General features: G+C 38.6%; 1 protein-coding gene across 1 annotated transcript in view; it reads left to right on the plus strand.

Moving 5' to 3' along the window:
* NCKAP5 (NCK associated protein 5) overlaps positions 1-24,237 on the plus strand; it is an 890,670-nt gene that overhangs the window by 339,099 nt on the left and 527,334 nt on the right. Inside the window, exon 3 of the mRNA XM_068969056.1 lies at positions 17,000-17,063. Coding sequence (XP_068825157.1) covers positions 17,000-17,063 — 64 coding nt within the window. The remainder of the gene's footprint in view (positions 1-16,999; positions 17,064-24,237) is intronic.

A 24,237-nucleotide genomic window follows, 5' to 3' on the forward strand; every position in this document is an offset into this window, starting at 1 on the left:
CCAGGTGGCACAGTGGTAAAGACTTTGCCTGTCAATGAAGGAGATGCAAGAGACATGAGTTTGATCCCTGGGTTGGGAAGATCACCTGGAGTAGGAAATGGCACCCCATTTTGGTATTCTTGCTTGGAGAATTTCGTGGACAGAGAGCCTGGTGGGCTGTAGTCCTTGAGGCCACAAAGAGTCGGCCATAATTGAGCACACATTCACACACACTAGAACTACACGGATAGCACAGCATTCAGATGAGAATGGGGCTTTGAGACCAAGAGTGTCTGCCTCCAAATCCTGACATCATCAGTCACTACCTCCAAGACCTTTGAGCAGATAAATAATCTTTTTCTGCCTTATTTTCCTTATCTGTAGAATGGGGATAACAATAGTGCCTACTTTTTGGTTAGGATGACGATTAAATGAGTTAATAACTAACATGCTTGGAATGTAATCACAATGTGAGTGTTAAGATTGTTGTTATTACTCTCATTATCTAGTTTCTTAAATGTAACCAAAATTTGTTAAAAAATGATTCCTCACTTCTTTAACCACCTTCTGACTTGAGGATGATGAGTGCCTGTCGTTCTTCAGAAAATGGCTTTTTGTTGAATTTAAACTACTCACAATCTGACTTTCTCTTCTCTTGTTTTAAGATGCTAAAGATGCCTTCACTTTTCAAATGTTTCTCTTTAGTAAAACAGGTAATTTAAATGCTTAGATTTAATTATCTATAAATGAAAAGTTTTCAGTAACCTGTTTTGACAGAATTAATTTTGTTGCCTGGTTGTTGTGCTATTATTATTCTTCAAAAACACCTGCTGTTGTTTGCATATGAGTTGTTTTCCTTTTTCCTAAAATATTTTTACTTCTGTTGAGAGTATCCTATGTGGTCATATATCTGAGAATTTTTTTTCCCCACTAGGGTCTTACCTGGTGTCACATATATTATATGATTTCACAGATTGGTTTCTCAGACATTAGATTCTATTTTTTCACCCATGTCTTCTCTTTTCCCTCTAAAACTTCCCATTGTTGACTTTTTGGTGGCTACTCAGTTCAGATACTAATTGGATAGTATATGTAGTTGGCCACAGTTAGGTTGTCTACCAAGAATATAGGGAAATATGAGCTTTTATTTTCTAGCTTTTCTACATTGACATTCCTTTAAATGTGCCTTTAAAAGATACAGATTGTCTTGTAATGTTATTGTTGGTGTTTTGAATAGACTTGCTGATAATGGTGTAAGGGGCAGGAGCTAGAGGATGAAGATACACCCTGATTTTTTCATATCTTCTGAGAGTCTTCTCTCTAGTTTTAATATTATGTGTACTGTGTGAACATGTACAGAATGCTTCATAGTTGATAGTATTGCTAGGAATGTGCTCAACGTAAATTAAGTAACGCTGACAATGGGGCTAGTAAGGCAATATATAGAAAGCATATATGGACTAAAACTATTCTAGAAAGAAGTGAGAAATGTGCTCAATATGAATTTTTAGGTCACAGAAATAGTGGAAGGGTCAAGAGAATATGAGGAAAGCAAGGTATAGGCTCCATTCTAGTCCAGTATTTTAAAAGGACTCCTCAAAAGGAGTTAGTCCAGTTAAAATGAATGTAAAAATTATTAAATTAAGAAAAAGTATGAAATCTGGTTATTTTTGCTATAGGTCCAAGTAAAGATTAATTAGGAAATCTATAGAAACCATTTTCCAAAGAGAAGACAACACATCTTAGCAACCCATAAGATAGACTGTTTTCTTCTCTGAAACAGCCCCCAGCCTATATTAGTGAGGAGTATGTCTAAGACTATGCTGTGTGACCTTGACCTCCAGGCCAAAGCCCATCAACTCAGAAGGTGTGCCCTACTCAAGCTGTGCCAATCAGGATCTTATTCCAGGGAATTTAAAATATGAAACTGGTGAGAAATGGAAACCAGAAGTTCCCAGAACTGAGCTCAAGCATTATAGCCGCGCCTAATGAGAAGGTAAATCAATTCTGGACATGCTCTGGGTCCTGCCCTTTCTAGGGTTTGGTGGTTCAGTTGCTCCTAAAATAAAATAATCTGTTCAGTAAAAAGCTTCATCTTTCCTATGCCAGCTGGAGTTTGTTTCTGTTACAACCAGGAAATAACAGACTCATACATTCCCTATGAAAAGATAGAGAAAAAAAAATCAGGTTACAAAGCTCAATAATGAAAATTCTGAAAGTAAAGTAAGTGAGCTAGGTTCTGATAGATTATGGATTCATTAATATGAACTGGCAAATGATCAAAGCTTCCAAAATTATTCTTCCTGAATGCTTCAGGGAAGGTTATTAAGTTGGATGGTTTATAAAAATCAGAAAATTAATAGTTCTAAGACTTGATAATGGCTTGTTGGGAGAGACTTACGTTAGTGGGAGCATGGTCATGGATTCTGTCTCTAGACAGAGCAGTTCCAGGACTGCACTTGACTCCTAACTCCTTATTATCTGCCAGTGACCAGTTCACATCCCTGTAATGAGGGTGGTGGCCAGAGAGTGAGTTAAGTGTAGTTACAAGGGAGAAGGTGGCCGCCAGAGTAAATATGTTTGCTAATCATCCACCCTTGGAAAGACCAACCGAGTCAGTATTCTAGTAGCACAAGGAGGCAGCACTTATCTTATACTGGATATCACAGTAGCCTTTCAGTTCAGTTCAGTCACTCAGTCATGTCTGACTCTCTGTGACCCATGGACTGCAGCACACCAGGCTTCCCTGTCCTTCACTATAGCCCGGAGCTTGCTCAGACTCGTGTCCATCGAGTTGGTGATGCCATCCAATCATGTCATCCTCTGTCACAGTAGCCTTAGAAAAAGCAATACAAAGATGAAAGGACTAAAAATATCTTTGTCGCTAAGATAATGTATATTTTTAGAAGTTTAGATATGAGGTGTGCCATTTGAGCCATTCATATAGACTTCTTGAACTTTCTTGAGAACTGGCATGGTAAAAGAAGTGAGTTGATTAGATGAGAAACAATAGGAACAACTTTGCAATAAATACTTTATAGTTCTATAGTCATAAATTCCTAGGTTTGCCTTCTGAATTATATAGCCCTTAACTTGTCTAAATGTGACTACCGTTTCCTCTATAAAGACCTCCTTGATTCCCTTGGTCAGAAGTACATATTCCTACTAAAACTAAACTATATGACACTTGCTTGGGGCAGCCATTATATTTTACTAAGCTATGTGTATATTTGCTTGTAGACAGAGGGAATATGTCCAAACACATATACTTGGTAGATTTTATGTTAAAATTTAAGTGTATCTGAATATATTCATTTGTTAGGGCTGCCCTAACAAAGTACCACACACTCGCTGGCTTAAATAACAGAAATGTTTTGTTTCATGGTACTGGAGGCTACAGATATAAGATCAAGGTGTTGGCACAGTTGCTTCCTCTGAGGGTATCTGTTCCATGCCCTTTGCCTAGCTTCTGGTTTGCTGGTAGTTCTTTGATTTACAGAAGAATCTTCACAATCTCTTTCTTTGTCATCACATGGTATACTCTCTGTTTATACCCATCTTCAAATTTACCCCCCTTTTTAAAGGACTCCAGTCATATTGGATTAGGGCTCACTCTAATGACTATGTTTTAACTTGACTACCTCTGTAAAAACACTGCCTCCAATAAGGTCACATTCTGAGGTACTGGGAGCTGGGACTTCCAACATACAAAGTCATTCAAATTTTTAGGGGGACACAGTTTAACTCATAACACTGGCTATAGGCCCTGTTTTCTGAGACATGATGCTTCCTGACTACAGGGATTAAGCCTTACTTGTCATTGTATCTGAGACTAGCCAAGTGCTTCCAGCATAGTATGTGTGTGCTTAGTTGCTCAGTCGTGTCCAAATCTTTGCGACCCCATAGACTGTAGCCCACCAGGCTTCTCTGTCCATGGGATTTTCCAGGCAAGAATATTGGAGCAGGTTGCCATTTCCTCCTCCAGGGTATCTTCCCAACTCAGGTATTGAACTTGGGTCTTCTGCGTCTCCTGCTTTGGCATGTGGATTCTCTACCACTGAACTACCTGGGAAGTCCCATCCAAAACACTAGGCAGGACAATATTTGTGGGACAAATTTATGGCATTGCTAATCCATTCTAAGTGGCCACCACGTTGCTGAGCCAAATTCACCTTGGATGTGCAGCTCATTTCACAAGTGAAGAAGGAGTACTTAGAGGATAAACTGTGTTCTGTGTTGCAGTCTTACCATGGCTTTCTTCATTATCTCCTTTAATTTAATTCCCATAGGAACTCAAAAGCCTTATTTTTCTTGGTCTAGACAGATGGCTTGAATCTACTCACAGATACTGTCTTGAGACCTTCATGAAAATAGAGACAGAATGAGATTTCAGGGCTATTGATAATTTAAAGCCATGAAAACCAAATTAATTGTCATATAAAGGCTTTTGTCTCACATACCCACAGGTATGTAATGCTCCTTAGGAGACAGTTAACATGTGTTTTCTTTAAGAATTCTCTTTACATTTTGAATGTTACTAAAATTCCAGTGGTCCTATATGGATGTGAAAGTTGGACTGTGAAAGCTGGGCGCCGAAGAATTGATGCTTTTGAACTGTGGTGTTGGAGAAGACTCTTGAGAGTCCCTTGGACTGCAAGGAGATCCAACCTGTCCATTCTAAAGGAGATCAGCCCTGGGTGTTCATTGGAAGGACTGATGCTAAAGCTGAAACTCCAGTACTTTGGCCACCTCATGTGAAGAGTTGACTCATTGGAAAATACTCTGATGCTGGGAGGGATTGGGGGCAGGAGGAGAAGGGGACGACAGAGGGTGAGATGGCTGGATGGCATCACCAACTCGATGGACATGAGTATGAGTAAACTCCAGGAGTTGGTGATGGACAGGGAGGCCTGGCGTGCTGCGATTCATGGGGTCGCAAACAGTCGGACACAACTGAGCGACTGAACTGAACTGAAAATTGATGGAAGAAAATGAAACATTATTAATGAAGTTCTATTGTTTTTCCATTGTTTTCCTTAATTGACAGGCATAAAACAAACCTAGATGTATCTTTTTTAGTGGAATTTTAATATTAAAGGAAGACCTATGGGTGCAGAATATGAGAACATACAATATTTCACATTTCTTAGAAAATTTAGAAGCCTAAGGAATTCTCATTCAGAAATCTAGGTTTTTTAGAAGTGACAGTTCAGTTTAAAAAATTAAACAGCCCTTCAATGACTCATAAAATGTGTCTCAAGAAGACCTTTTTTTAAAGTCCTTAAACTTTGCTTAACATTCAAGAAAGAAATTACAGCAAGAGTTAAGACTCAAATTTCCTGTATTAAAAGGGAGGGGTTTTTTTGTTGTAATATGTATTTTAGATACACATTTGGTAGAAGACCTTTGGGATTTTCTTCTGCCCCACAAAAAGAAGAGAAGAAAATGGGGTTGTTTTAACTCAGTGTTGTGTTCAATAAAGTTAGTAGACCCTGTGTTTATAAAACATGTTGGGGTGAAAGCATGTATTCTTCTAGTGAAAGCTAATAATTCTAAGTATTAGAAATATAGAAGAGAAACCCCAGAAATATTTCTTCACTAGTTTATTTATTTGCTAACAAGAGTACATGGTTCATCTAAAATGAGCAGAGTTCTGCAAGTGTGTTGGTAGAAGTAGGATTTACTATTGGCACATTTTGTTAAGCGCTGGGGCATGAGACTAACCTCTGATAATCAGTACAGATTCAGATACTCAGAAGACAGCTTGTGGTCTTGCCTCAAGTCCATAGGTTGTCTTTGCCCTGAAGCATGATCTTTCATTCATTGAGGATGTGTCTGTGCCTCTGACACACAAAGACAATGAAGTCCTACTTGCCTGGGTCTTAACGCCCAGGGGAGGTGAGAAACTGGTAAGCAATTAGGATACAGTAGGTGGAGCAAGTGGCTGTATGGATGTTCACTAAATGAACATGCGGGTATCATTTGAGACACCATTTTTGAGAGTGGAAGAACGTTCATTGTAGAACAGTTTATTTTAATCTTTATATTACAGTTGATTAACAGTGTTGTGTTAGCTTCAGGTATACATCAAAGTGATTCAGTAATGCATATACATGTATCTGTTCTTTTTCAAAGTCAAAAATACTTATGTGACGTCTTATTTAGAGAACTTTTAGAAAATTCTCAAGAAATTTAGAAAATTGGAAAAAACCATTGATAGCACTTCAGAAAACACCATGAGGAACAGCATGTGGACAGACCTTCAGGAATCAGGCAAATGAGTGTGCGTTTGTTTTTACTTATCATCTCTGTATTTCAATATACTGAATTCTCTACAAAGTTTGTGTTAATTTTTTTTGGTAGAAAGGAAATTTGGTTAATTAGCACAACACACTGTTACTACACTGCCTCTCTCTCAAAGTCAGTGGGTGTGTATGCTGCCTTAAGTTTTGCTGCCCCAGATCGTTTAAGGTCACCAGTTTAGAACCATTCTCAACTTACTGCATTTTATGGATTGTGGATTTTAATTGAGTCCTCTGAAATATGAAATAAGAGGGTGATTTTTGAGTTGTACAGACATTTCCTTCATCTGGGTTATAGCTCTCAAAGTTTCTCTTTAAGTCTCGCTCTGAATATCCAAGTGGATGAGTAATTAAATGATCTGTTTTGGAAGGCTAATTAATTTAACCATTACTCAGGGCTTGTTGCCACTGATCACCCCATCTGCCCACTCCACAGGCGCACCTGGCACTCGGTATTGTCCTGCCTCTCTGGCCGACACCTTCCTAGGATGCCTGTGTGTGCAGAGAATGGTTCTAGGCCTCCTGGGGGAGCAGACCTGCTCTCCTCTCTCTCACATACACATGCTCTTATCCATGGGGCCCATTCAGAAATGGGAAGGTGGATAACTTATTGAAACTTTTCTCCAAGAATTTAGAGTGTGACTTTCTGCCCCAAGGTATAAATGATAGGAATCATTTATCTCATTTCCCTTTGGGCACTTGGTGAGATCTTTGTAGGGAAAAAATGGGGGTGGGGATTGTTAACTGAAACAAAATGTGTGCCTGAACTTAGGTTTATATGAGGAATATCATTAGTATTTTTCTTCTACTCTGCCAGAAATGTAGGTTCATAGTTCTTGGAATTCAGTATGTCCTTGAAAAGTTTGATCAGAAATTTTCCTATTGATTGCCCTTCAAATAGTCAAGAAAGTTTTATCCTTAAAGACCCTCATTATTTCTCACATTATGGTGACCCTGACAAGGGTTCTTGACCTCCTTAATCAATAGAAATTGATCAGAGGTCAGACAGGAAATTCAGGCAAGGCGTTATAGGGGCCAGAGCTTGGAGAAGCAACAGGTTCTCTTCCTCACTCACTCCCAGATCGGGGAGGTAAGCTGGTTCCTTATATTTGGTGAAGGTAGAGGTGTGTCCAGGAGTCCAGTGGAAGGGTGGCTTAGGTGGTTTACCCACTGCTTTGGTGGTGGTATGTTCAGGGGGCATGCAGTGACCTGCTTTTGCTCCCTGCTCCTCAGAAGTGGCAGTTGGGTTTTTTGGTCTCTTTGTATCTTGTTGTCCATGATTTGCTTCAGTTGCACATGCACCCAGTTATTTTTAGTCCCTTATAGTTTCTTTGTATTTTGTTGCTGGAGGAGATGTTTTTCCAGCAAGCCTTTCTGCAAAGGGTCTCAGGTCCAGCCTGTTTGAATAGGTGATTCCTTTTCTAGCAGTAGAGGCAGTGTTTTATAGCTGATGGTAAATACAGAGGCACAAGTTCTAGCAAATGAGATTTTAGCTACATAAATATTCATTGCTATTTTGCAAATATAGAAATACCTGTGTGGTTGTATTTGAACTTAACAGCAAGGGCACAGTGGGCATGTTTTCCAGACTGCTTGAGCCTCAGGTTGCCCAGGGAAGCCAGGTGTCACTGCATCAAGAGCACTCAGACTGTGGACCGGGGGGGCTCCAGGGGCCCTACAACTTTTTCAAGAATTCAGAGTTCAAAACTGTTTATAAGAATACTGATATGTCATTTGTCTTTTTCACTCTCATGGGTGTATAGTGGTTTGCCAGAGGCTACTCAGTGTATAACACTGCAACATCCTGAATACAGAAGTAGTTATGGGAATCCAGATGTCATTTTTTGTTAGGCAGACATGGAAGGCATTAGCAAAACTATAAAACACTGCCATTCTTTTTATTAATTTTAGTTTTGTATATAGTTGTATTTTATAATTACATATTGTTTATAATGAAATTATATTTTCAAATAGATTAGTATATGTAGTATACATATTATACTATAAATTAATATATATTTAAAGCCTGTTTTAATTTTGAATATGGGAAACACTGGTAGGTGTAACCTACATAAATTAAAGCACTTTGGAGTCCTCAAATTTTTTTCAGAGTGTAAAAAGTTTCTAAAAAATTTTGAGAATCATTGCTCTGTGTCCTGTTGATGATAGTAATACCTAACTCATGGGATTGAAGTTGCAATATTTTATGTATTTAGAACTGTGCTTGACATACTAACTTTTCAATAAATATTAACTGTTAATATTATTTTTTATAATTGTGATATGGTATATTGGAATGGAAAAGGCTGAAGAAGTCAATTGAGTTTCTCTGAAAAAAAAAAAAAAATAACCTGGATAGCATCATTGTCTCCTTGGCAAAACTTGGAACTGAAGTCCAGTACCATCACCTGCAAAACTTAAGGAATTTAATAGTGCAATCAAGATCTGTAATAGACATTCTTAAGAACTAAAATACTTGTGGAAAGAGACCTGTTTTTCTATATGACTTGCTGCTAAACCATGAAATTTGGAAAATAATTTTCTTAGAAATAGGAGAATGCACCTATTCGTTTAAAGGCAGATAAATGCTATTTTTTGAAAAAATCATTACCTCACATTTATTTTAAAAACCAACTTTTAAGTAAGCAACACTTTTTAATACCCAGCACTCATGTTATGCTCATGCACCTTATGACACACGTGTGCCTAGGTGTGCTCTCTGTGTGTCATACCCTGAGCTCTCTATTTCCCAGTGCCTAATATCAGCCCAGGCCTAGAGTAAACTCACATTAAATGTGTGCTGAATGAATTAGTATTTCCATCACTGGATTGCTATATATAATCAGCAGAACATTCCAAGTAAATTAAAATAGGGAAAGATATATACATTATATAATACATAAAATAACTGAGTTTAAATACTTTAAAATATAGGAATTTATCCTCACAACCAAAACAAACATGAAGGTACAGTTTGGTGGGATATTAGAAGACTCTTAAATATCATAGTATCTTTCCTACAGTTAAGGAAATGGACTTTAGGTTTGTAAGCTGCTCAGTAATATTGTTTTTAAAATACATATGTGAACATGCTTAGTTGTTATACTTTATTTTTCTAGAAGAGTCCAATAGAAATAACACAGATTAGCTGGCAATTTGGTGAAAATACAGAGTACTTACTGTATTGATAGCTTGCTGGATGTACATTTCGATCTGCACCTTTCAAATGTGTTGTGTATATAGCCAGTTTGAGTGTGATGAGACTTACAATAAGTAGAAGTGATTCTCCACACTCACACTGAATATCAACCAGTGCTGCCCCTTCCTTCAGGGCAGTGTCACAGGGGTACCATCTGCGTGGTGGAGAGCAAGCCTGGACGGCGGCATCATTCCTGCGCATTCAGGATGGATAGGGCTTCCTTGCAAATGGCAGCAGAACACCACTGACAGGGCTGCCTGCCCCACTGCTGCAACAGATGGCTGTTCGGTGCCCTGAAGTTTGAGGTCTCCACACATCAAAAACAGAATATAGTCCCGCTTTGCAAGCTGCTGTCTCTTTGGGGAACATTTTTCTGAACATCCAAACCTTGCCGGTCTTTTCTGGATTTTACAAATGCCAACATCCTGTTGATATTGATATCATTGTAGACAATCTTTCTGTGGCTTAACTTGCAGGTGTATCAGTAGTATTCTGAAGGTTCATGGTTCATGTAAATAATTTTGTTGTTGTTTGTTACAGTCTTTAGATGAGATTGTCTGGGGCTGCAATGAAGGATTTAGAAACCTGGGACTAATTCAGTATTTGGGTATAAACTTGAATAAAAATGTAGCTCTGTTTCATCCTTCTTGGAAAGAAAAATTCTCTTTGCATTTAACTGAAGGACGAGAGTGTTGTGATCTCTTTTGTTTTATTGTTTGTTTATTTTTTATATCCTTCTTTTATCCCTGTTCTATAAATAAGGGGCCACAGCTCTTGATAAAATATCTCTGGACATTTGTCTTGCAATCATAAAGTCAATATCCTTTTCATAATGGGTTATTGGCTTTGCCACAAACATAAAACAAAACAGAGATGCATTGCAAAAGCACAGTTGTCAATTTTTAGCAGGTAAGCTAAGGCCTTCAAACAGGAACCAGAGTATTTGGGAGTGGGTTTAATTTGCCTTGGGTAGCCTGCAAGTTAAGGATTCTTTATTTCTTATACAAAGCTGTTCTTAAGAACCTTGAATTTACATGAAAAAGATGCTGGTCCCAGTTGGTTCCATACATATACTGGGACCATGGGAATTTGAAGATATGGCTTGCCAAGGGGCAACTACACCAAGGGAAAATGAGAGTACAGTTTAAAAAAAAAAAATTTAAGTTTTAATACTTTAAGTTCATAATTTGAACCCAGAAATATTAACATCTAGAAATGCTAAGAATTTTATCATAGATCATTTCACCCATTCAACAACTCCATTAGTTTCTTAATTTTAATTTTAAAAAAGACAATCCTTCTTTCATACACACAAAAAATACAATTTCTGCTGGGAAAAACTCCTGCTGACATAAAGTGTACATACATGAAATACCAAAAGCTTGAAAGATTTAGGGAATACAAAAATATGGAACCTGACGACCCTTTTTGGTGAGTTTTAGCCTTGAAACCCTCTTTTCAAAGGAAATATGATTCAGAGCCTTACCATATGGAAATATGATTCAGAGCCTTACTACATGAGATAGCTCCTAGAACATAAAATTGGGGTTCCCTTGCTGTAGTTTGATTTAGCTGCCACTAGTCTTGCCAACCCACCCCACAGAAGACACTGGGCTTTTAATAGTAATATTTGTTCTAAGACGTTGTATATATTGTCTTTCCTAAACAAATGATTTAGAGCATTATAGAGCATGGGCCCAAAGAGGCACTTGTATTTGTTTTTCATGAAAATTCTCCTTCACCACCAGGCTGCTTTGAATGAGAGTAATTCCCATGAACTAGACTAAAGTGAGTTTCCAACTTGTAAGTGAAGACAACCAGGGAGCAGGGCTAGGGATGGGAATTGTCTTTCCTGTGACTCAGGCTACTTGGAGATTCTCTATGTTTGCATCACACAATTCCACATGGCTGTTTGAAAGTGGGCATATGTCTTCACATGTTGTTCACTTGCCAAGTCATGTTCAACTCTGTGGCACAGTAGACTGCAGCACACCAGGCTTTTGTGTCCATCAGTAACTCCCAGAGCTTGCTCAGACTCATGTCCATTGAGTCAGTGGTGCCATCCAACCATCTCATCCTCTGTAGTCTCCTTCTCCTCCTGCCTCCATCTTTTCCAGCATCAGGGTCTTTTCCAATGAGTTAGTTCTCATCAGTAGTCAAAGTATTGGAGCTTCAACATCAGTCCTTCCAATGAATATTCAGGACTGATTTTCTTTAGGATTGACTGGTTTGATCTCCTTGCAGTCCAAGGGACTCTCAAGAGTCCTCTCCAATTCCACAGTTCAAAAGCATCAATTTTTTGGTGTTGATCTTTCTTTTTGGTCCAACTCTCACATCTATATGTGTCTACTGAAAAAAACCATAGCTTTGACTAGACAGAGCTTTCTTGGTAAAGTAATGTCTCTGCTTTTTAATATGCTCTCGAGGTTCAGTTCAGTTCAGTTCAGTCTCTCAGTTGTGTCCAACTCTTTGCGACCCCATGAATTGCAGCACGCCAGGCCACCCTGTCCATCAACTCCCGGAGTTCACTTAAACTCACATCCATCAAGTCGGTGATGCCATCTAGCCATCTCATCCTCTGTCGTCCCCTTCTCCTCCTGCTCCCAATCCCTTCCAGCACCAGGGTCTTTTCCAATGAGTCAACTCTTCACATGAGGTGGCCAAAGTACTGGAGTTTCAGCTTTAGCATCAGTCCTTCCAAAGAACACCCAGGTCTGATCTCCTTTAGAGTGGACTGGTTGGATCTCCTTGCAGTCCAAGGGACTCTCAAGAGTCTTCTCCAACACCACAGTTCAAAAGCATCAATTCTTCAGCGCTCAGCTTTCTTGACAGTCCAACTCTCACATCTATACATGACCACTGGAAAAACCATAGCACTGACTAGACGGACCTTTGTTGGCAAAGTAATGTCTCTGCTTTTGAATATGCTATCTAGGTTAGTCATAGCTTTTCTTCCAGGAAGCAAGCATCTTTTAATTTCATGGCTGCAGTCACCATCTGCAGTGATTTTGGAGCCTAAGAAATAAAGTCTGTCACTGTTTCCATTGTTTCCCAATCTATTTGTCATGAAGTGATGGGACCAAATGCCATGATCTTCGTTTTCTAAATGTTGAATTTTAAGCCAGCTTTTTCACTCTCCTCTTTCACTTTCATCAAGAGGCTCTTTAGTTCCTCTTCACTTTCTGCCATAAGGGTGGCATCATCTGCATGTCTGAGGTTGTTGATATTTCTCTTGGCAATCTTGATTCCAGCTTGTGTTTCATCCAGCCCAGCATTTCGCATGATGTACTCTGCATATAAGTGAAGTAAGCAGGGTGACAGTATACAGCCTTAACATACTTCTTTCCCAGTTTGCAGCCAGTCCAGTTTTCCGCCAGTCCAGTTTTCCTTGTCCAGTCCTAACTGTTGCTTCTTGATGTGCATACAGATTTCTCAGGAGGCAGGTTAGGTGGTCTGGTATTCCCGCCTCTTTAAGAATTTTCCACAGTTTGTTGTGATCTACACAGTCAAAGGCTTTAGCATAGTCAATAAAGCAGAAATAGATGTTTTTCTGGAACTGTCTTGCTTTTTTGATGATTCAGTGGATGTTGGCAATTTGATCTCTGGTTCCTCTGCCTTTTCTAAATCCAGCTTGAACATCTGGAAGTTCTCGGTTCAAGTATTGTTGAAGCGTGGCTTGGAGAATTTTGAGCATTACTTTGCTAGCGTGTGAGATGAGTGCAATCATGCAGTAGTTTGAGCATTCTTTGGCATTGCCTTTCTTTGGGGTTGGAATGAAAACTGTCCTTTTCCATTCCTGTAGCCACTGCTGTTTTCCATTTGCTGGCATATTGAGTGCAGCACTTTCATAGCATCGTCTTTTAGAATTTGAAATAACTCAGCTGGAATTCCATCACCTCCACTAAATTTGCTGGTAGTGATGCTTCCTAAGGCCCACTTGACTTCTCACTCCAGGATGCCTGACTCTAGCTGAGTGATCATACCAACGTGGTTATACAGTTCTTCTGTGTATTCTTGCCACCTCTTCTTAACGTCCTCCGCTTCTGTTAGGTCCATACCATTTCTGTCCTTTATTGTGCCCAACTTTGTATGAAATTTTCCCTTGGTATCTCTAATTTTCTTGAAGAGATCTCTAGTCTTTCCCATTACATTGTTTTTCTGTATTTCTTTGCATTGATCACTTAGGAAGGTTTTCTTATTTAGAGAAAAAGATATACTAAAGTAACAATCAATCAAGGGAAATATAATACAATGTAGAGTGTAGACTAGAAGTTAAATGTTTCTGTATTCAGTACAAAGAGAAAGCAATGAGTTCAGGTACTGTTATAACTTAATTATCATCATAAGCATCAGAGTAGTTTCTGGGTTCTCTTTATTTAGTTTCGTGGTGTTATATATTCCAGTGAGAAATAATTTATTGATTATTTTGGTAAAAATTTGGGGTGTGATATTAAGTTTTTGTATCACATGAATGAGGTGTGTGTCATCTCCTTTAAGTGCTGTACACAGTGTTTTGTAGTGTAGCAGTCTTTCATTACATTTATTCCTTAAGTATTTTATCTTATTATAAATTATTTAAATTTGATTTTCCAATTGTGTGATGCTTGTATGTAGAAACACAGTTGATTTTTGTATATTCACTTGTATCACTGTGTATCACTATCACTGTACTCTATATTCACTGTATCACTGTGACTTGCTAAATTTTGTATTGTTTTGTAAATTCCTTGGGATTTTCTGTTTGGAACATTATATTGTTTGTGAATACAGACAATTTTTCCTCTTCCTATTTGATAAAAGTGGAAAAGAAATGGAAGCAGTGACAGATTTTATTTTCTTGGACTCTGAAATCACTGAGGATGGTGACCGCAACCATGAAATTAAAAGATGCTTGCTCCTTAGAAAGAAAGCTCTGATGAACCTAGACAGTGTATTATAAAGCAGAGACATCATTTGCCAACAAATGCCCATACAGTCGAAGCTATGTTTTTTCCAGTAGTCATGCATGGATGTGAGAGTTGGACCATTAAGAAGACTGAGTGCTAAAGAATTGATGCTTTCTAATTGTGGTGCTGGAGAAGACTCTTGAGAGTCCCTTGGGCAACAATGAGATCAAACAAGTCAATCCTAAAGGAAATCAATGCTAAATATTCATTGGAAGGACTGTTGCTGAAGCTCCAGTACTTTGTCCACCTGATGCAAAGAGCCTGACTCATTGGAAAGGACCCTGATGCTGGGAAAGAACGAAAGCAAAAGGAGAAGGGGGCAACAAAACATGAGATGGTTAAATAGTATCACCAAATCAATGGCTAGGAATTTGAGCAAACTCCAGCAGATAATGGAGGACAGAGGAGCCTGGCATGCTATAGTCCATGGTTTGCAAAGAGTGAGACACTACTCAGCGACTAAACAGCAAAACCAAATTTGATAATTGTATCTTTAATTTCTTTTTCTTACTTTATCAAGCAGAGTTATGCCATCTTTGAACTTCAATAAATGAAATAAATTAGGTGTATATTCATCTACATTTTCTTCTTTCACCCATTACTGTTTCACTGAAGTCTTGATTATTCCTTCTTAGTACTTTATGATATTTTAATGTGTAACTGTGTTCAGGTTTATCCATTCTACTGTTAATGGGTGTGTGCATTTTCAGTTTAATGGTGTTATGAGTAGTCTTTCTATGAAAAATATAGTACAATGTGTTTTAGTAAACATATATATACATTTCTGTTGGGTTTATACCTCAGAGTGGACTTACTGAGTCATAGACTACTAATGTAATCTTCTCCATTCTTTTGCGCTCATGAATACTTACCAAGTGTTTAATTTTCTTATTAAACCAGAAATCTGTCATAGTCTTGTTTCAATTCTCTGCTCCTGCTCATCTGGACTTGGATCAGAAAACATGTGTGGGCTCTTTGCCTGGCTAACCTCAAAAAGGGACACATGACCCCATCTCTTTCTGGCTTCTTCCCACCTACTTTGTTGCCATCTCACAGATTATAAGCACACGTCCTGCCCTTGGTTCCTAAAGCTTTATCCCTCATAAGTCTCCTGATTCTATGTTTCCTCCTTCTAGTTTGTGTCTTTAGGTGTTAATTCAGAGAGAGAAATATTCCTACTACAAAGTCAGTCTACTTTGTGTGAAAGCAGAAGTGTTAGTTGCTAGTTGTGTCTGATTCTTTTGCGATCCCATGAACTATATCCTGCCAGGCTCCTCTGTCTATGGAATTCTACAGGCAATAAAACTGGAGTGGGTAGCCATTCCTTTCTGCAGGGGATCTTCCAACCCAGGTATTGAATCTGGGTCTCCCATATTGTAGGCAGATTCTTTACCAAATGAGCCACCGGGGAAGCCCATAACCAAACTAAAATGCATGGCTTCTTGACAGTCTTGAGATTTCAAATACATAAATGGTTAGAGAAGGAGAAATCCTCACCCTGATCTTGGATTCAGGTTGCTTCCTTGCTGCTTGCATGTAGCTGATCCTGTGTAGAGGGAAAGCAGAGGGCTGAAATAGCTTTCAAATTGAAGGCAGCAGAGGATTTCAGGGAAGATCCTTGCTAGAGCTAAGACTTGAGAATTACTGGAAGAGTTCATTACCCCTACTTCGTCTATCAACTTTTTAAGAATAATTGAAAAGTTGGCCAAAATGAAGATATCTGTCACCTTACAAAAGTGTTTTTAAAATTTTAGTGACTCTTAGTGAAATCAGAATTCCAATTATAAAGGATATAAAGCTCTTAGAAACAGTTCCCTGTTGTGAATTAAAAAATACTTAAATAATCTGATTTTCAATTTCACATTTTCATATTTCCTAGATCCTGAAAAATGATATGCAGAATTTTAAAGTAGGTTTTGAACTAAGGAAAACCTAAAATTTGGTTGTGATATTACTATTTACCAGCGGGGGGCTTCATATATTATTTAGCCTCTTAGCCTCATTTCTATATGTATGAAATGGAGATAATAAAGCCTATTAATATTATAGAGTTGTTGTCAGTCTCATATGAAATCAGGTAAAATGGCCAGCACTGTTCCTGTTATGTATCAAGCCTGCCAAGGATTTTCTGTTTTTATTTCAAGAATGGTACCAGGTTACATTTTGTTTGCTTTTCAAATTCAATTATCTACATAGGGCAACAAAAGAAATAAAAATAATTAAAACTATTTATGAGCAGAGTTGATACAGAAAGGAAAACTGAAATATTTTAGCTATGGAACATTTATAAGTGATACATGCTCATGAAGTTAAAGGGAAGCTTTGAGTTGGGATATAGCATTTATTTGGCTATTACAAAAATCCAAGGCAAAATATCTCTTTCATGACACACAGTGAAAACAATGCACTTGTGACCAATCACTTTAAATATTTATAGAAAGTTTAGTGGAGGAAGTGAGCTAAACCAAGGAGGGGGTTTTCCTGGAGACGGCAAAAGGATGTTTCAAAGCCATGCCAGTGTCCCTCTGCCCTGAGAAGGATGGTCAGCTAATTATGTACTTTTGCTTCTCCAGGGAGAAGTTGGCTGTGGCCCGACTGCAGAGAGAAGTTGCCCAGAGAAGAAATGAGGGGGCCATGGTAAGTCCTGGATGGTCTGTCCCAATTCCCAACCTCCCTTCCGGAGGTCTCTGGCTTGAAAGGCATTTTGTCTCACTAAGGATTTCAAAGGAAAATATTTGCTTGCAGCAAACTGAATGCTACATTGGTAAATAATATGTTTATAATGCAGTTTAAACAAATCTGCCATTTGCTGAGAGAGCAGGAAATATTAATTGGGAAAAATAACTCTTTGAGGGCTCTAAGGAGGATGTTAAAATGTTCAAAAGTTTGTCGGCATTATTTCCTGAAGGTCTATTAGATGCCTAGGCTTCCAGCTGGGAGCACAGTGCCCCTAAAGGATCAATCTCAGATTCTCAGATAAGGAGAGTGCAATTTAATTCAAGCCTCTCAGTTCTACAAACCTGAACAACAACAACACAACAACAACAACAACAACAACAACAACAACAAAAAAACCTCAGAAAGAAAACAAAAGAACACTCAGATGTTTGCTAATGTAATTGTCTTTTACCCTCTTCTTTCTCTGAGCTCTTTGCGGTGTATTTTCCCTGTCCATTTCAGTATGTGCTACTTAGGAAACTGATGTTTCCTTGTGTTTTGAATTGTACTAAAAATCAATATAGGTGTTTTGGTCCAGGCAACTTCATTTTATAGACTTCTTTGCCAAAGTATCTGCCTGTGTGTCCTTCTATAATCAGAGACGACTGTCGGGGGACCTGGAAAATGGACTTGTGTGGATTAACTGCTGCTGTTACCTCTGAGAAGAGAAATCTGACACCAGATTTTTTCCCCCCACTGATAACAAAACAGTGGCATGTGTTCAATTTCTCAGCCAATGGTTTTTTAAAAAGAGAGAAGCCACACATTTTTAAACCCTGAAAGCTGCTTCCATTTGATTTCATGAGAGTTAATTGGCAATTCATTTGCTGAAAAAAGTAAGAAACTTATAAAATAAGCTGGCCTTGAACTTCTCTCCAGAGGGCAGGCAAAGGTCTGGAAAAAGAGGCTGAATGTTCAGTGGGTTCTGGAAGTTTTGGTGGCCCTTGAACACACTTAGGGAGGTGATCACATTGCTTGCTCTGCTAGTGATCTCAAGGCAAAGAGAATCTTGACTGTTCAAACAATATGATCTCTGAACAATGATACAGGAATAAGTTGGAGAAAATGGAAGTTTAGTTACATGGTGAGTTGAAAATGTTCAGTCTGGACTTACGCTGCATTGCACAATGTTTCTCAGCTAGGTCATTCTGTAATACTTCCATCTTTGTTCATGCTGGCTGCTGTTCAGCACTTCTTCAGCTGTGTTCAACGTGAAGGTGAAGCAGTGACAGCTTTTCTAGGACTGTTTCTTCATCTTTAAAATGAGGAGGTTGGGATTGTGCAATTCCGTTAGCTTAGTGAATCATGAATGAGCATTTGCTCATGTGACGTTTTTATAATGAGAAAGTTTTTCTGGTATATTATTTAAGCTCATAAGATCAGACCCCTAAATAATTTATCTTTCTGAATCTGACAGTGGATGAACCTGGGTTGAAATCATCTCAGATAACTGTCTAGTTTTTTTTTTTTGTAAAATGAAGCCCCCTTTTAAAACATTATAGAGGTTATTGTTCAGTGTAGGAAATACCCAGAGAATCAGTTCAGTTCAGTTCAGTCACTCAGTTGTGTCCGACTCTTTGCAACCCCATGAACTGCAGCACGCCACGCTTCCCTGTCCATTACCAACTCCTGGCGCTTACTCAGACTCATGTCCATTGAGTCGGTGATGCCATCCAACCATCTCATCCTCTGTCATCCCCTTCTCCTGCCTTCAATCTATCCCAGTATCAGGGTTTTTTCCAGTGAGTCAGTTCTTCGCATCAGGTGGCCAAAGTATTGGAGCTTCAGCATCAGTCCATCCAATGAATATTCAGGACTGATTTCCTTTAGAATTGACTGGTTTGATCTCCTTGCAGTCTGAGGGACTCTCAAGAGTCTTCTCCAACACCACAGTTTAAAAGCATCAGTTCTTCGGTGCTCAACTTTCTTTATAATCCAACTCTCACATTCATACATGACTACTGGAAAAATCATAGCTTTGACTAGCCGGGCCTTTGTTGGCAAAGTAATGTCTCTGCTTTTTAATATCCTGTCTAGATTGGTCATAGGTTTTCTTCCAAGGAGCAAGCATCTTTTAGTTTTAAGGCTTTAGTCACCGTCTGCAGTGGTTTTGGAGCCCAACAAATAAAAGATCACTCTGACTGCTCAAAAGGCAACTTTGGAGAAATTACCTGTGATTTATTACTCTTATTTATATAATATTATTGAAAAATCACGTTTATGTATTGATTGATGTAGCCAATAAGTTATGGAGCACCTAACCCTTATCCTACCCAGCTCTATATAGGCACTGGGGAAGTATTGGTGGGAAAACAAGCAAATAGGTACATATCTGAGAGCATACGTTCTAGTGGTTGGAGAACAGCAGTTTGATGGAATTATTGATAGATGGTGGAAGCTGCTATGAAAAAACATCAGGGTAGAGGAAAGTAGCATGCCAGAGGATCAGTATGAGTGTTCTTAGTAGTGTATCACTGAAAAGTTAGCGTGTGAGCAACATTTGAGGAGGAAAAGGAATGAACCATTGATGGTATCTGCTGGGGGAGAATGTTCCTAGTGGGGAGGTGAGCAAGTACAAAGGCCTGGATTGCCTGAGGAACAGCATGGAGGAGCAGGGTGGCTAGAGGACAGTGAGGGAGAGGCTGATGGTAGAACAGGAATCAGAGACGTGATGGGGGCAGAGGGGTACATCCTGAGCATTCCCAGAGATCCCCGGTTCATGCCCTGAGTGATGGGACCCATTGGCAGGCTTTGAGTGAGTGCCCTTATCCAATCTGATGTACTACTATTCATGTGATATTTCCCCCTTTCCATAGTTTATCACATCTCAATGCTTTAAAGACACCTAAGCCCTGATTTTTATTAATGTTCTTTATTTCACTTTTTCTTACTATTTCCCCCCTCTCCTTACCCAGTCAACCGCCTCTAAGTTTTCGACTTAATTATATGCTTCAGCTTTTCTGCTCCTAGGATTCATTTATTTCTGAAGTCCTGATTCTCTCAGTATCTGACAGCTCCTAAAACCAGGCAGTTCTATTAATCCTCTAAATTTAATTCTTGCTGTTACAAGTCCAGAACTTTTGTCACTTTTGTAGCAGAAATGAAGACAGTTCATTACAGCCAGATCACCTTACATTTTTAAAGAATAATACTTACAGTATTCTGTGTTTTATCACATGAAAGGAAAAATGTTATGAAAAAAGTTACATAAGTTGTATTTTCAAAAAATAGTATAATCAAGGGTGATAATTGTTTTTAAAATCATCAGTGAACCTCTAATAATTGAAGCAAACCTGTGAACTTGTTATAATGTAAAACATGCCCTTTTAAAAATTTGACTATGCAATAAATCTTTTTCCTTATGAGTTTTAAGGTAGTAACAAAGGCATCATTTTTGAGAGTTTGCTTTTATTTTTTAATACACTATTTATTTTGGAATAATTTTAGACTTCCATGATGTTGCACACCTACAGACCCTTCAACCAGCTTTCTAGTGTTAATACTTACATGACTATAGGATAATGATCAAAACTGAGACATTAACACTGACATGTTACTACTAAGTTCCAGATTCTATTGGAATATTACCAGTTTTTCCAATAATGTCCCCTTTCTGATTTAGGATTCATTTCAAGGTATTGCATTGCATGTATAAAGATTTCTTTCTGATGGCTGATTGACACATATGTGGAAATCAGAGGGATATAAACATGGGAATAAGGCAGGTCTGGATTCAAAGTACAGTTCCACCACTAGTTAGCTATGTAACTTGGACACGTTACTTTATGGGTTTTTAACAATTCTGTCTGTGCTTTTGTTCTGTTAACTCAGGTCTTATTTGGCAAAGCTATCTTTCATCATATTAGATACTTCCTGTTTGTTTCTTTGTTCTTTATTCATTCTTCCATACAATAAATATTGCCATTGTTTTCACACCTACCTTTCATTATTTTTTCACAAACTGCTATAAGGTCATGTTCCTCTTTATTCTGGGAAGTTGTGTTTCCGCCTGTGTTCCCTATCTCTGACTCAATTTATTGCCAAATTGATTCTGTCTGTAAGACTTTGATGTCATTTTCAGTTCAGTTCAGTTCATTTCAGTCGCTCAGTCATGTCCGACTCTTTGCGACCCCATGGATCGCAGCACGCCAGGCCTCCCTGTCCATCACCAACTCCCGGAGTTCACTCAGACTCACATCCATCGAGTCATTGATGCCTTCCAGCCATCTCATCCTCTGTCGTCCCCTTCTCCTCCTGCTCCCAATCCCTCCCAGCATCAGAGTCTTTTCCAATGAGTCAACTCTTTGCATGAGGTGGCCAAAGTACTGGAGTTTCAGCTTTAGCATCATTCCCTCCAAAGAAATCCCAGGGCTGATCTCCTTCAGAATGGATCGGTTGGATCTCCTTGCAGTCCAAGGGACTCTCAAGAGTCTTCTCCAACACCACAGTTCAAAAGCATCAATTCTTCGGCACTCAGCCTTCTTCACAGTGCAACTCTCACATCCATACATGACCACAGGAAAAACCATAGCCTTGACTAGACGGACCTTTGTTGGCAATGTAATGTCTCTGCTTTTGAATATGCTATCTAGGTTGGTCATAACTTTTCTTCCAAGGAGTAAGTGTCTTTTAATTTCATGGCTGCAATCACCATCTGCAGTGATTTTGGAGCCCCCCAAAATAAAGTCTGACACTGTTTCCACTGTTTCCCCATCTATTTCCCATGAAGTGATGGGACCGGATGCCATGATCTTCATTTTCTGAAAGTTGAGCTTTAAGCCAACTTTTTCACTCTCCTCTTTCACTTTCAGCAAGAGGCTCTTTAGTTCCTCTTCACTTTCTGCCATAAGGGTGGTGTCATCAGCACATCTGAGGTTATTGATATTTCTCCTGGCAGTCTTGATTCCAGCTTGTGCTTCTTCTAGCCCAGCGTTTCTCATGATGTACTCTGCATATAAGTTAAATAAGCAGGGTGACAATATACAGCCTTGATGTACTCCTTTTCCTATTTGAAACCAGTCTGTTGTTCCATGTCCAGGTCTAACTGTTGCTTCCTGACCTGCATATAGGTTTCTCAAGAGGCAGGTTAGGTGGTCTGGTATTCCCGTCTTTTTCAGAATTTTCCACAGTTGATTGTTATCCACACAGTCAAAGGCTTTGGCATAGTCAATAAAACAGAAATAGATGTTTTTCTGGAGCTCTCTTGCTTTTTTGATGACCCAGGAGATGTTGGCAGTTTGATCTCTGGTTCTTCTGCCTTTTCTAAAACCATCTTAAGTGTTGTTACATATAAGAAAGCTCTTTCCATTCCAAGAGTTTAAAAATATTCATCCCATTCTCTTCTTGAATGTACATAGTGTTTATTTTTCTGTATGTAAATCTTTGCATATTCTAGGTGGAATTACATTGTTGTGAGGTAGGGATCAAAATGAGTGTTTTTCCAAATTAATTGTTCAGTAAATGATGTTGGGAAATGAAGCAGTATCTAACTTTTGCTATCATATTTATTATTTTCCAAATCCACTCTCAATCAATCTGCATCAATTACTGGACCGCTTATTTTTTTATATTAACCTTAGTTTAGTCTTCAGTTCAGTTGCTCCGTCGTGCCCGACTCTCAGTGACCCCATCGACTGCAGCATGCCAGACCTCCCTGTCTATCACCAGCTCTCGGAGTTTACTCAAACTCATGTCCATTGAGTCAGTGATACCTTCCAACCATCTCAACCTCTGTCATCCTCTTCTTCTCCCACCTTCAGTCTTTCCCAGCATCAGGGTCTTTTCCAGTGAGTCAGTTGTTTGCATCAGGTGGCCAAAGTATTGGAGTTTCAGCTTCACTATCAGTCCTTCCAGTGAATATTCAGGACTGATTTCCTTTAGGATGGACTGGTTGGATCTTCTTGCAGTCCATGGGACTCTCAAGAATCTTCTCCAACACCACAGTTCAAAAGAATCAATTATCCGGCACTCAGCTTTCTTTATAGTCCAACTCCCACATCCATACATGACTACTGGAAAAACCATAGCCTCTACTGGAAAAATCATAGCCTTTACTAGATGGACCTTATACTAGCCTAAATTTTTTTTTTAACTATTTTTATTATTAGAAATTTGTAGTCTAATAATTTTATAAGTTGAGTTGTTTCTGATTAATTCTTTTCTCCAAGTTTATAAACGATAATTTTATTTAGTGAACAACAACTCAGGTTCGTGAGTTAAAAATAAGTATTTGGATTTTTAAAAAATAGCAAAATTGTTTGTATACATGCTTATGACAGAATAGTATCTTAAAGACTATTTCAAAATGACATGAAAAAAGCTTAACATGTTCACTTTTCTACATTTATGTTAAAAAGTTTTAAAAGAATATCTCTTCTGCCAATGAGTTTGTTTTTTATTAATATCTGTAGAACACTAAAATTCTACCAAATATAATTTTTGAAATCCTTGGGTTAATTATGCAAAGTTACCAACACTGTATGGCTCCTTTTCATCCCATTGAGTAATTTCTAATTTGAGAAAAAGAAAAATACCAATTTTTGATTACTCATCTCAAGACACTAAGGCAACATTGTATCCCCATTTACCCTGTTGCTCATTGCTTTTTCTTTCATCTAGATGGATATTCAAACACTGACTGGGTGTCCATTGTGTACCATCAGCTGAATTTGGAACCATATCCCCTTGTTTTTTGTGTAATTAACATCTAAGGAATAACTATCAGTGATTAGGATATTTTCAGTCATCTCAGGAATTTGAGAAAAAATGAAAGTTGAAGGAGATAGGGAGGTCAGAATCCTTGTATGGATGTGAGAGTTGGATTGTGAAGAAAGCTGAGTGCTGAAGAATTGATGCTTTTGAACTGTGGTGTTGGAGAAGACTCTTGAGAGTCCCTTGGACTGCAATGAGATCCAACCAGTCCATTCTAAAGGAAATAGTCCTGGGTATTCTTTGGAATACCCTTCTTTGGAAGGACTGATGCTAAAGTTGAAACTCCAGTACTTTGGCCACCTCATGCGAAGAGTTGACTCATTGCAAAAGACTCTGATGTTAGGAGGGATTGGGGGCAGGAGGAGAAGGGGATGACAGAGGA

Source organism: Capricornis sumatraensis, chromosome 3, assembly GCF_032405125.1.
Source record: "Capricornis sumatraensis isolate serow.1 chromosome 3, serow.2, whole genome shotgun sequence".
Lineage (NCBI taxonomy): Eukaryota > Metazoa > Chordata > Mammalia > Artiodactyla > Bovidae > Capricornis > Capricornis sumatraensis.